General features: G+C 46.7%; 1 protein-coding gene across 2 annotated transcripts in view; it reads left to right on the top strand.

Annotated features, from left to right (window-relative positions):
* The window catches only part of LOC149366026 (uncharacterized), a 287338-nt gene that overhangs the window by 73003 nt on the left and 200413 nt on the right, over window positions 1-13922 (top strand). For both annotated transcript variants that reach the window (XM_089547652.1, XM_089547662.1), the window contains exon 3: window positions 5075-5327. In XM_089547652.1, coding sequence (XP_089403778.1) covers window positions 5075-5327 — 253 coding nt within the window. The remainder of the gene's footprint in view (window positions 1-5074; window positions 5328-13922) is intronic.

The following is a 13922-nucleotide window of genomic DNA, read 5'->3' as shown; positions in this document are numbered from 1 at the left end:
TTTGCATAAGTTATAAACAGTAGTGCCGTCAGTGGTTTCTATATTATGAGACACGAACGGAAGGTATTAGCTTATGCAGATGACTTCAGTTTTTCTGCGCTGATAAGGCAATCATCATTGAGCTTATTCGTTTATCGGCGGACTTTTGTTCAGTGTCAGGAGCTGGAATTAATCGTTCTAAGAGTTGAGGTCTCTGGTTTGGAATGCGGGAATCGACACCTGCTGAACACCATCGTCGTCATCATCATCATCATCATCAGCCTGACTACACCCACCGCAGGGCAAAGGCCTCTCCTATGTCTCTCCAATTAACCCTGTCATTTGTCAGTTGCCGCCACTGTATCCCCGCAAACTTCGTAATCTCATCCGCCCACCTAACTTTCTGCCGTCCCCTGCTACGTTTGCTTCCTCTTGGAATCCACTCCGTTACCCTTAAGGACCAGCAGTTATCTTGCCTTCGCATTACATGCCCTGCCCAAGCCCATTTGTTCCTCTTGATTTCAACTAAGATGTCATTAACCCGCCTTTGTTCCCTCACCCACTCCGCCCTCTTCCGATCTCTTAACGTTACACCTATCATTTTCCTTTCCATAGCTCGCTGCGTTGTTCTTAACTTAAGCTGAACCCTCTTTGTTAGCCTCCACGTTTCTGCCCCATAGGTGAGTACCGGTAGGATACAGCTGTTGTATACTTTTCTCTTCAGGGATATTGGTAAGCTACCATTCATGATCTGAGCGAACCTGCCATATGCGCTCCATCCCATTCTTATTCTTCTAGTCTTACCAGCTGAACACGCTGGTATGCAATGTGCGCGTAGGCCACTGAAGTATACCTTGGCGTTCCTTTGAGTGCCTATAAACATTGTGCACATTACTGGGAAGACCGCGCGCCAGCTCTTCGGCGCTATGGTCAGACTTTTGTTTCCCATGGTCTCTTCCTTTCTGGCGGGGCGGCCGCATGCAATCTGTTTCTCGCCACTAAAATTTGTTGTAATCAGGTATTAATTACTCATTCACATCAACCCAAACGCAGCCATACGGCTACAAAGGAAAGTTATACAGCTTTCTCAGAAACTTCGCAGTTAAAGAAAAATTCGTCCTGGTCCGGGGTTCGAACCCGGGACCACCGCTTCACCGGAGCAGTCGCTCTACCAACCAAAATTTGTTATGCCTCTAAATTATCCATTTGCACAAGACTTTGTCTGGCGTTTTCGCAGAGATTTAGCCACTTTTGTACGGGATTCTTCTTTTGAGTCTCTGAGGCGTGATAACCTCTCTTTTTTGATGACCTTTTCCGGCATGTCAGCGCTGCGCGGCCTTGGTTCAGTCCACCTGTATATGTCGGACAGATAGTTTCATGTTTTTCGGTGACACTACATGCCCAATAGTGCGTGAGGTCTTGCAAGCAAATTAGTTCGTGTTTTGCCAAAGCCGAAACAACTGCGGCGCAATGACGACAACTCCAGAAAGAAAAGGACAGCCCATGCGCACTCTTCCAACTGTTTATTAAAAGAAAAGAGGCATATTTAAAACCCTCACTCACCATGTAACGGCTCTCTATCACTCTCAACCAGTCAGTAACAAGTAATCTGTTAATGAAAAGACTAAACACAAATCGCAGAACGCTTCTTCTACCCTACACTTCCAGGGCTAGCTTACAACAAATGTTAGAAAAATAACCAAACAAACCTTAGCAATAGCAGCGTCAGTCAAACGTAGCAAAAGCAGTGTTATGCATTCGAAGCAAAAGCGATCAATACCTTAAGCATAAAAGCAAAACAAGAACAAAGTAAAATAATGATAAAAGCGCCACAGCAACAACACCCAGGCTTGGGCGTCGGACACCAGAAAAGGAAGAGAGAATTCTTGGCAGTGCAGGTCTTCAGAAAACTTTTCGAGATGGCACATTTTCGTTTCTTCGAAGAGCTACAGACCTGTCACTAATACATGTGCTCCCCTTCTTTTTAATAATAAAGGCTTCAAAAATTTCACGTGCCACCTGATCGCGACTTCTGCATAGAGTCCTAATGCTGCTAAACACTGGCTCACACTGGCATACTTTACAGTAGGGAGGCCGATTTGATCCCCCTTCGTTCTATAGCGATTTTTCATGCTCCCGTGCCTTGTTACTGATGCAACGTCCCGTCTGGCCTATGTAGACCCTTCCACATATCAGTAGGATTTCATACACTGAATCTCACTGACACCTGGAAGTGTCTACATAGGCCAGTCGGGACGTTGCATCAATAACAAGGCATGGGAGCATGAAAAATCGCTAAGTAACGGAGGGGGATCAAATTTGCCTCCTCCCAATGGGCTCTAGAACTATCTTGGACGTCCCTTGGACGTCCGTAGGACGTCAATGGGAGTTTTGATGTCCGTTGGGTGGGCACTGTGAAGATTGCGAGTGTGAACCTTCGATTGCGAGGATACTTTTATTGTACGCGTCCTCTATATATCGAGGTTACCTTAGTGACAGAGGAAGGGTTGTTTAAAATATTGCCGCACCAGCTCCACAGTAAAACAAAGCCTGCTCCGGAGCCTGGCGCTTTGGGATAACTAAACAACCGCGAGATGCCGCCACTTACTTGCCTAGCAGCGCAAGTGCCTTCTGGGCTCTTCACTGCAGTACACATATGTTGTGCAGCGAAGCTCAGATATATGGCTGCAGGGGCGGGCGATTTGGCTCTTTATTTACTCTTTTTCAGTTGTGGATTACACCCCCCTTTTCTTCCCCATAGGACGTGAAGGCTTCATGTTCAGTGAAAGCGTTATTTCTTAAAAGGGGCTGCAGTTAGATTGAATAGGACATAATTATGGAATAATCACAACAATGGAAACACCGTCAATAGAGCTAGGAGAAGTCCTAAATCGAACACCTAACAACAAGAAAAGTTCGAAGTTACATAACGAAATATCATTTAAGCGAGCGAGAGAGAGAATTTTAATCTGCTCAGTTTTGAAAAGTAACCGGAGCACGATTGTTCCTAATTTTCAGCCTCTTTTTTTTTCTTGCTCTGCCCTTCAAACGCATTTCTCTGTTTTTGTTGTTGACTAATTTGCGTGACTTTGGTAGAATAACCTTTCAGTCATTATTTATACAATAATAACTAAAAAATAACACCAAGCACGCAGGGGCAAAGCTAGAGGCTACCAAATCTCTACAAAAGAAAGGATTGCTGGTGGTTTAGCAATGCTAATCACGAAATACTGCGCGAAAGCAGGTTTTTGTTTTCAGGTGGACACCAACGTCATGTACCTCAAAGCGCGATTGAAAGCGCTTTTCCTTTCGTTTCTTGACTTGCGCACAGATGGAAGTTGATGGAGACGACGGCGGGGCATTGCACAACGCGAGAGCGTGTCGCAGTTTAACACGAAGTGTGATCGGCTGCGGCGATAGCGAACTGCTCTCGTGCAGTGTCCAGCGAAGCTGATATGTTCACACTGCCCCTGGTTCGCAACCCAGTGACGACAATATTTATTTCTCCGGGTTGGCCAATGCCACCATAATTCAAAGTCTCGTTTATTTCCCGCAATTTCTCGCACGACGTGATTAACTTGAGAGGCTTCACCACACACAAGCATTTTCCAGGTTAGGAGGTCAATAGTGCTTTCGCATTAAAAAAAAAAAAAAGATGCCCAGGCTTAGCTTGGTTAAGCCAAGAATGCGTTGCATATTGCGCGGTCTTTTTGCGCGAGGTATTGCTTGGCGGCACTCGATTGTCTCAGCAGCTTTTCCTCCGTGACGTATGGATGGATGGATAGGAGCGCCCCCTTTGAAACGGGGCGGTGGCAACCGCCACCATGCTCAGCCGTCCTTTTTTTTTTACTTTTTATTTTTTGTTTCCTTTTTTACGTGGTTTGGTGACGTCACGTCACGTGGTTTAGTGGCTGCCCGGCCGCGCTCAAGGGCTGAACTGAGTGATTGCAGTATGCTACGCATAAAAGGTGCTCCTCCTACACGCTCGGTTAAGCCCACTGCGGGACCGTGAATTGTCAAAGTAAAATATATCTGAAACTCTAGTCCTCCAGCCCGAGCGACTACCGCGAGCTTATTGTAGATTATACGAGTCTTAAAGGGCAATTGAAGTGGTTATAAAATTTGATGAGGTTAAACGAGCCGAATTTATGGAACATGCAGGTAAAGCCAGCGAAGTCATTTTGCGCTACCGTTTGAAGTGGTGGCGTAATCGCCGAATAAAGTGATGTCGGCGCTCAGGCTTCTCTGCAGTGCACAGCCACGGGAACAGGCCCCCATAATGACGTCACGTATGGCTGCGTTACGTTTCCAGTGAAGAAACAGTTGTGTAATGAAAGAAAACTAATGTCATCGGAGGTGAAGCTGACGAAGCGTTGTTTGGTGGTATCAGACGACCAGCACGCAGGCGAAGGCAGCTGTCGTCTGAAATTTCGGTGATAATGACGTCACTACGAGTTTCCCCGCATTCTCCGACGCAGTGAGGAGAAGCTTGAACATCGCCATGATTTTTAATCTACGTTTATTTCACCAGTGCAGAAATGCTTTGCATGTTTACCTAGAAGCTTCATAGATTCGAATTCTTGAATAACCTCGAATTCTAAAAAAAAAAAAACTTTAGCTTTTCTTTAAAGAGGTCTTTAAAAAAAAAATTCAGGGGGCTCATCGGCTCTCTGAAGTGTGGCAAGGCGAAGAAAGCCTTTCCTGGCGCAATGTTTAGCATTGATTTCTTTGTCTTTATTATTTTTAATTTTTTTTTGTTTATTTTGATTTGTAATGTCTGTTTTTAACGTTATCTTCTTTTTATTTCTTTATTATTTTTAAATTCCTTTACATTTATACTTTTTAATTTTTGTTGTTGTCTCGTTCCATTTTTGTTTATTCTTATTTTTATTTTTGTACTTTTTAAATTGTTCTTTTTATTTTTCTTATTTTTTAATTTGCGTGGGTGACCTCATTACTTCAAATCCGCGCACTCTGACGTCACAACCATTTCGACCAACCGAAACGCGTGACACCTCTGCTGACAGCCTTCTGTCGACAACGATGAGGCATTAAAGGTTATCGCCTTAATACGCCTTCTACCCTTCTTTCCCAGGCTGTCCGGCGGAAGACCATCGACAGTTGGGTCTCCTCCGGTCTGAGCGTGTTCCCCAAGCCCCTGGGAGAGGAGGAGGTGGCGTACGACGACACCGAGGTTCCGGCCCCTCCGCTTCCTCCCCGCAACCCGGGCTGGCAGCGGATAAGCTGGCCCCTGGAGCGCAACGCGCGGGAGACGCAGCAGGAGGAGGACGACGACTCGCCACCGTCGTCGCCGCCTCCGCCGCTGCCGACGTCGCCTGTGCCCACCGGTGAGTTATCCTTCGAGTTATCCTTCGGCCCGGTCTCTTTACGGATGCCTCTGCTCACGAGTCCTGCCGTTCTCCATCGACGAGTCCTATTCCGCAGCATCTGGGATACGTTCTCCGGGATCCTCTCTTCCTCTAACGCGCGCTACTCCGTCGAAAAACACAACAGAAAAGTTGCTGTCATAGAAACAGATTTTCTGTAATGTTTTCTTATACGAAAACGGCATATAGGTGTCCGTGGAAAAAACTTTGTTCGTCTGTGGCCTTTTGTTAACACACCCGAAGTGGTGCTTATCGCCACCTATTGTAAAATATATGCTACTACAGCTATAGCTATGGAACCATACAATTGGTTTTAGCTGTCTATAGAAAAGTATATCGGCTTGAAACAACAGCTGTAGACGGCCACAGGAAAGTTTTATAGCTATTTGGGCCATAGCCGGCCATAGGACATTTATAGCCGGCCATAGGACATTTTTATATGGGATATTTGACCAGGCACATTACAAAATTGTGTTTGTATAAAATTACTGCAGAACTACAGTCTACGGAAAAGTGCTGCAGCAAAAAAACTGCAGTACTATAGAAAAGTACTACTAAACAACAGAAAAATCTGTGATTACGACAAAACTATAAAATATTTTGTCGTATTTTGACACGGTTTTGTCGTTCCTCTCGACGAAATATCCGCGTTCCAGTGTGTCGCGAATTTTTGATGCGCAAACTCTGAAGGGATTGAAGGCGTGTGCGTATTGTGCAGGGTTTCTCATTTTATTAGATACTGATAGATTGGTAGTTTTGGAGTTCGGCTGCTGATCCCGAAGTGACGGGGTCGAATCCCGGCTGGATTTCGATGGAGGCAAAATGCCAAAACGACTGTGCACTGTGCGATGCCAGTGCATGTTAAAGAAGTCCAGGTGAAATATATTAATCAGCAACCCGGCATTATTACGCCGTGCCCTAAACCCGTTGTCAGTTTCGGATCGTAAAACCCGAAACGATAATTTAATTCAATACAGAATAATTACTTTGGACCACGTTACGAAACATGCTAGGATGATCAGAGCATGTTAGGTAAGTTATAAATTAATATTCAGGTACAGGTATGGACAAAATACGCATGACCACGTAACTCAAATTCAGAAGCTTTTCCGTGTAGCTATTATAGCACCCTAATGAACATTTTGTATCGAATAAACTGAAACACCGTGTACATAAACGACTTAGGAACGGATAGAAACGGAAAACATGAAAAGTAAATGTCAACGGAAGCCAACGCCACGTTCTTACGAGAGGATTTCCAGAATCGGCGAATAGAAGAAACGTCTTTTTGATGTGGCATAAAAATTGCATTTTTTAATTACTATTCTAATGACACCTCTGGGCCCCACAAAATGTTTCTAGGAGGAAGAACGAGATCTCTGCACATAATATGATTACTGCATCGTATGTTAATTTCTTATGTTAATGTTTCCACAGTTCGTATGTTACTGCGGTAAGGCAAAATTGACGCTTGTTTGGACCGAGCATTCTGCTTGAATTCATTCGCGTCAAATCGCTTTTCAGTTGAGAAGCTTTGTGAGTTTTTTTTTTGTCTTTTTATTCTGACGTCGCCGTGATTGTTTCGCAAGGGTAGACGCGGGTATTCGTCTATTTTTGTATTCGAAGAGAGTCTACTGCGGAATTCGAATAACATTCTCCTGTCTCCCCGCCATACAACGCCACGTTAGTATGCATAGTTCTTTCTTTAATCAAGTCATGGGCCAGAATTCCACATCAGTGTCCGGCTTTCAAGGATAACCGGTTTGTGGACGTTTCTGGACACTATACACGGCTCTAACGACGAAACGCTTGTGATGTCACCCATCGGCGACGTAACACACTTTAGCCCAGCTGCTTTTGAACAGTTGAAATATCTGCACACAGGTGGCGCGACCTTTCGTATGTTCTCAGTTTTGAGGTACCGGCGTGCCACTGATTTCAATAACTCTGCGTTGCACATCTTATCGCTCACCTTTACCGCGTTCCTGTTTGAAATTCTTTCAAGAGAAGGGTTATTCTTTGCGCTGCTTGTGAATTCTTTGGACGTGCAGTTGAACGCACGTTTTCTGCGAGCCTGCCATTCTAGAGTGCAGTGCCGGCCTGTTAAAAAAAGTAATGAGCCAATTTAGACACATGCAGAACCCTGGAAGGGTGCTTCTCCACAGTTGTACCCTTTATGCGGGGAAGGCCACCCCGTTCCAAGGCGTTGTCGGTGGCCGTACACACGATGTGCGAATAAGAGAAATTAAGCAGAAAGACTAGTAAAGAATTTCGATTATTTTCTTAAGTAAAGTACCTGGCTTAGCAGCGGCGCTTGTGTGCATTTGCAACTGTTAGTGGTTACGTTTGGTGTAATGCGTTAGCGGAACAAACTTAAAGGGCAGCTGCAGCACTTTTTTGAGAATTTCGCGATATTCAAGGATTCAAATCTATGTAGGCTGTAGGTAAAGCATGCCAAGTGTTTTTGCACTAGCGTTTAAAATAGTGACGTAATCGACGATTGAATTTTGCGCTTTTCCTCAATGCACCAGAGGAGTGCAGGAAAACTTAGCGTGACGTCAAAGAAGGTATGATTTCAAATTACCGCTGTCGTCCGCCACATCCTGCCCTGACGCTTTATACGCTGCCAAACAACTTTCGGCAGGGTTCGCCTTCGGTGACGTAAGTTTTTTCCCTTCAAAGCAGGCGTTTGTGCGTTGGGAATGAAGCGATACCTTCGATGACGTCATTATGCGCTCCCCACTTGGCGTTGTGCGCTGCGGAGAAGCTTGAAAGGCGTCAGGATTTTAATCGGCGATTACTTCACTATTTTAAGTGCTAGCCCAAAAAGATTTCGCATGCTTTACCTGCAAGTTTCACACATTCGACCCTCTTAAGATCGTTGATTTCTAAAACCTATGCAGTTTCCCTTTAAACAAAAATGTCTGCAGCGAAGTAGCACGGCGGAGCTCTGGAATTCACGCTTGTGAAAAGATTGATTCAGTAACCGTTTATTAAGTAACGGCCCTAGTTTTGAAATGGAGTGTAGATATTGACGTTCCAACGCATCGATGAGCTGGTTTGCTATGCATTCTGTGCCTTCGCTTGATTGTGCATTAGGGCGCATCTTGATATTCACTTGCCACTTGTCACACTACAAGCTGCACCTACAGCGCTTTAATATGCGTCCTCAGTGTATCATGCTCTTGTATTGCGGAATAGAGCAGAAATGTTAGGGTAACAAGTCTCTACATGCATCGCAAGAGTACACAATCGAGAATGTCTGGACATAGCAACACGTCTCGACTGATGGCGTGACTACTGTGGGCGTGACTGTAACATTCGCACATTCTTCCGCATAGCTCTTGCAAGGTCTATTCTCTGCATTTTCAAATCCTGCGCCCAGCTATGCAGCACATCTACGGTTTCATAACTACGCGCAAACCACAACAATGTGCTAACTATAGCGACTGCGGGGCTCGCACAGTGAGCTCTAGTTAGATGAAATTGTTCTTTCGATGCTTTTCTTAACTAGTTAAGAGGCGACTGCCTCAGGTTAGACTCAAATGTACCGAATAAGTGACGAAACAGACCTGCGCATGTCCAATTTTCGCTGGTCATTTTTTTACTAATGATGATCTAATTAAAGAAAAAGCAGGTTCTTGCTATTCTCATTGGCGTCTGTTTTCCAGAGAGATGACGTCTGCTCTGTGACTTCATGCTTTTGTGAGGTTGGTGGTTATCTGAAAGTCCCGCCAGCAGGCGAAGTAGTCCGCACTGTTATCAGATGGCGCTGCTTTCTATTGTCCGTGCAGCCCGCTTAGTTCGAAGCTGCCGCGGTGCGCGCTGCCGACTACTGCGCCGTTGACCTTATTTCGGAGCGCGCTTCTCACATGAGCGACTGGATGGCGCCACTGTACAACTGTCTCTCTGTTTCTCCCTTTTAGATTTTTTTTTTGTCACACTTGGCTCTGCTCTGACCATGGCTCTGACCAAATTGTTCGTATGGTTTCTCTCTCACCCGAGAGATGGCGTTCGTTCTGTGTTCTGAGAATTCTGAACTCTCCATCTGCTAGTGGCGATTCTCGTGACTGTATAAGTTTATTATACGGGCTGCGCTCTCTTTATAAAAGCGATTGAAGCAAGCCAGGCGAGTGAGTTTGATCATCTCGCGCCAAGAACGATGCAAAAAGGATTATTTAAGGCGACTATTGGTTTATTGGGGTTTAACGTCCCGAAGCAACTCAGGTTATGAGGGACGCCGTAGTGAAGGGCTCCAGAAACCTGGGGTTCTTTAACGTGCACTGACATCGCACAGCACACGGGCCTCTAGAGCGACTTTTGGTGGTGGGGGGTGAACGAGCGTCTCATAGCCCTGTCTGGTTCCTTAGGGAAAGGGCAGATATGGTTCAGACATACACTCGGTAGCATAAACTTATTTTATGTCAATATTTACGGTTTGGTTGGTTTAGTTTATTGGCGTTTAACATCCCAAAGCGACTCGGGCTATGAGGGACGCCGTAGTGGAGTACTCCGGATCATATCGACCACCTCAGGTTCTTTAACGTGCACTGACATCGCACAGTACACGGGCCTCTAGAATTTCGCCTCCATCGAAAAAATATTTACGGTCATATGTATGGTTATGTACGAAAGTTATCCCGGAGAATCAGAGATGTCCTCAGAACGTCCACAAATGACCTCAATATCAAACAGAAATTTGAGACATTCATGGTATATCCTGACAACCATCCTCAGCAGCACGTATGTTGGTCGACATCCAAGCGACATGAATTTCGCGCTTCAAGCGCAACATTGTTCAGATGTCAGTGGGTAGATATTTTATTCTGGGTTTTCGATAAGGTCTAACGGAATCGTCTAATTCTCAGCCCGAAACATTCTGCAACTGCCAATGCTGTTCGAGTGGTCTTGGGAGACGCAAAGTTCACTCGTGAAATTACTGACACCTAGCTTAACATTTCTAATGTTCACCTGTAGTCCCCTTTTCTCCTCTTGAAAGTAGGAATATGTAATTTTAAAGGTACAAGAACATGTTTAACAGTTTGTGCTTTGCACAGCTGGAGTCCCTCGCTGTCCGATGATTGCAGACCCAGACATCAAAGTGAACGTGCAGAATGTCCAGAATGCAGTTCGGTGATATGTTGCAGATGTCAGAATAAGTGACGGTTGTTAGGAAAACGCGTTTTTGTCATCGCATGCATAAAAAGTGGCAAGGTTTTAACGTAGCTAAACTGAGCATACGTGCGAAAGCATGTGTTTAGCCTGGTTGGCTAATAGTTTTGCATTGCTGGGTCGTCGGCACGTCTGGCGACGGTATTAGGCCCAGGTTCAGCTCTGATCGAGGTTAAGCTGATGGAAGACGACGATGTGCAATGCCCAGCGTGAAAGTGTGTTGCAGTTTACTTCTGCATGGGCTGTTGCTGTGCTAGGTTTTGCCAAGGTCACCTTGAAGGTCAAGCTTCACACAAACTCGACGAGCCGGTTAGACCTCGTGAAGCAGTGTTTTCACATTAAAGCTGGTACGGACGGACTCTCTTAAGCGGTTCACAAGATTGCCAAATAGTCATGCTGCGTTAAATAAATGTGTACTCACCTACAACGGTCTCTTAACGACCGTGTGCTCATTTGTAACGGGACTTTTAAGGGCTGTTTCGGTAGAGATCCCTTATCCGAGCACATAAACAATATTGATTTAGAAATGTACATTCATCTTATTTCAGAATGTGAACGTTAACCAAGGCCGGTGTTTCTTCCCAGCTCATTGCATGGTCGTTCTGACGAAAAGTGAAAAATCCGTGAGAAATAGATGTCGGAACATTACATTAATTCGCTTTTCTGGATTTGCAGTCATGGACTGGAACAGATTACCCGCAGGCCTATTTTATGCTCCATTGAAGACAAGTTCCGTGCCTGGCTGTTATGTATGACGTAGCGAGCAGTTCTCATGTTCTGTATATTTTCTTTATGTTTTTCATTGCATTTTCTCTTTCTGGCTTTACTATAGTGCATAGAAATTTGTAAATTGGGGGATTTAACGTCCCGAAGCGACACGCAGGCTTGGAGGGACGCCGTACTGAAGTGTTCTGGGTTAATTTAGACCACCTGAGGATTTTTTTTTTACTATGTACTAACTTCGTACGGCACCCTGCCGCTTTTGCATTTATCCTCCATCGAAGTGCGGCCACCGCTGCCGGTATTCGAACCCGTGACGTTTGAGTCAGTAGGCGAACGCCAAAGCCCGTGAGCCTCTGCCGAGGGTACTAGTGCATGATATGCCTCTGTCGCGCTCACCATAATTAAATGGCTTGGGACGCTGCAGGAAAGTAAAGTAAATAAATAACGAAATAATGTCGCTTGGAATATTTCGCGATGGGTCCCAGAAAGGCAATTCAAGCAAGATGGAGAGGTGGGCTACTTTTTATCGGTTAATTCTAGAAGGAACGACGCTAAAGGACGTGGAACTAGGTGAAGACAGGCACAGCGGGAGCCCTGAAAGCAAGTTTTCTTTGAACACGTTCACGTAAGTGTAAAGGCCTCGAAGATTCGCTCCCAAAACGCCACAGCATAGCGCTCAGGTCCAACTGGAGCGCTCCTATTAATCTCGTATTGAGCACGGACTCGGATTAACGGGCGCTCGTCCATTCAGTTTTCCTTTGGAAGCTTTGCCTTCTTCTACGCGTGCAGCTCAGCGGGGTAGAAAGGGGGGGGGGGGGGGGGGCGAGCGTGACAAATCGGCTACTCGTTTGTACGGTGGCTGTAGCGTCGGTGGCAGCACGCGCGGAGTCGGCAGCAAGCGCATCTCTTCCATGCCATATAGCTACTCACTGCACTAAGCCGTTACGCGTGCCCGATGGACGCTTCTTGGCTGGCAAGGGAAAAAAGTAATAACAAGAGCGCAGGAACGTCATAACAAGAGCAACAGCGCATCAACAAGGTATGACCGAACGGCAGCTATATAGCAAGCAGTTCCCGGTGTTAGACACGCTCCCCGCGTACTGCGGCACGCCGCCGCACCCGAACCACTTCCATAATATCTGGGCCAGCAGACAGAGGGCGCTGGCGTAACTATTAATCGCAGCGCCGTCTGGCGGCCGCCGGCGGCGGTGTTGGATGCGCGGCCGCGGCGATCATCGCTGATGAGTGGGTACACAGCGTTTGGGGGGGGGGGTCTCGCTGTTGGTTCGTTCTTTTAAAAGCCCGCCCCATCCTTTGTTGGCGACGCGCGCCCCTGCAGGTGCTGGCGGCTTCGGCGATCATCGTCATTCTTCGGCGCGCGCACAACTGGGCAACGGTCAGACGGAGGCGTGTTTACAACGACTCGACGAACACGGACGGGCTTGCCTTGGCTCGGTTTTGGCTTTGTTCGCTTTTCTTTTTGTATTTTGTTCTGTTCGCAGCGCGCCCGGCAGATTCCCGTTACATAATGAGCGGCCGCTCCTCCCCCCCCCCCCCCCCCCCCCCCCGCTTCTTTCCACGACCGACCGACAGAGGGGCCTGGGCTGACCTACATTTGAAGCGGAGAGGCGAGTCCTCGGTAAAGTCGCCGTAGCTCTGTGTGTTGGTGTAAGCGCGGGATTGGAATTTATTAACGGCGTGGCGTTATATTAATCATCGGTGTGACTGATGATGCTGATCCCTCCTCGCGAGCCGTGAGATGGATACTCGGGGTTCGCGGGTGCTCAAGCAGAGGGCGCTACCGGTCACGTACGCGAGGCAGAATTTTAAACGGCGTGGCCGAGGTGATTAGCCTTGAAAAGAGAGGAGTGTGTGTTGTCTTTGGAGTTGATTCGAAGTCGAACGGAACTGTAGCAGAACTGACTCGAACGGGGACGTCGTCGTTTATAGGGGCGCTATGTCGAAGCAGCATGGCTGGCACACGAAATGACATATTGTACTTCGTGACTAGAATGACACCCATACTGCACATGGTTAGGTATGCGGAGCCGGATTGGCATTTGCGATTGCGCGATTAGCATGCTCGTCTCGGTTCTCGAAAGCCCGCAGTCTGTTTCGAAGCTGTTCCTTTTCCAAGTTGTTAGTCGGCGAACTGCGAATCGAGGACATATTCACTTCTGTTGCCGCGCTTGTCGTCCTGACAGCGAAAAACTTCCCGCGTAATAAATATACGATGAGCGTCTTGATATCGCAGCGAGCGAGCGGCTTGATGGAGTGCCATGCTGGTCTGTGCGCCCACCCCAATGCAGTTTTATGTAAGCTACGGCAGATGGCGTCTCATGTGCTGTCGTCTGCGAATTGTGGTGCTGCAAGTTTTCGGACAAAGAAATGATACCTCACATTTAAAATTATGTCGAGTGACAGTCACCAAATTTCTCCGAATTCTTTGGTTTATGGTTTATGGGGGTTTAACGTCCCAAAGCGACTCAGGCTATGAGGGTGTGAGGGACACCTTAGCGAAGGGCTCCGGAAATTTAAACCACCTGGGGTTCTTTAACATGCACTCTAGAATACCGCCTCCATCGAAATTCGACAGCCGCGGCCGGGATCGAACCCGCGTCTTTCGGGTCAGCAGCCGAGCGCCATAACCACTGAGCCACG

This window comes from Amblyomma mixtum, chromosome 1, assembly GCF_055824585.1.
Source record: "Amblyomma mixtum isolate Tamu chromosome 1, ASM5582458v1, whole genome shotgun sequence".
Lineage (NCBI taxonomy): Eukaryota > Metazoa > Arthropoda > Arachnida > Ixodida > Ixodidae > Amblyomma > Amblyomma mixtum.
The sequence above is the reverse complement of the archived record's forward strand: the minus strand, read 5'-3'. Positions and strand labels throughout refer to the sequence as shown.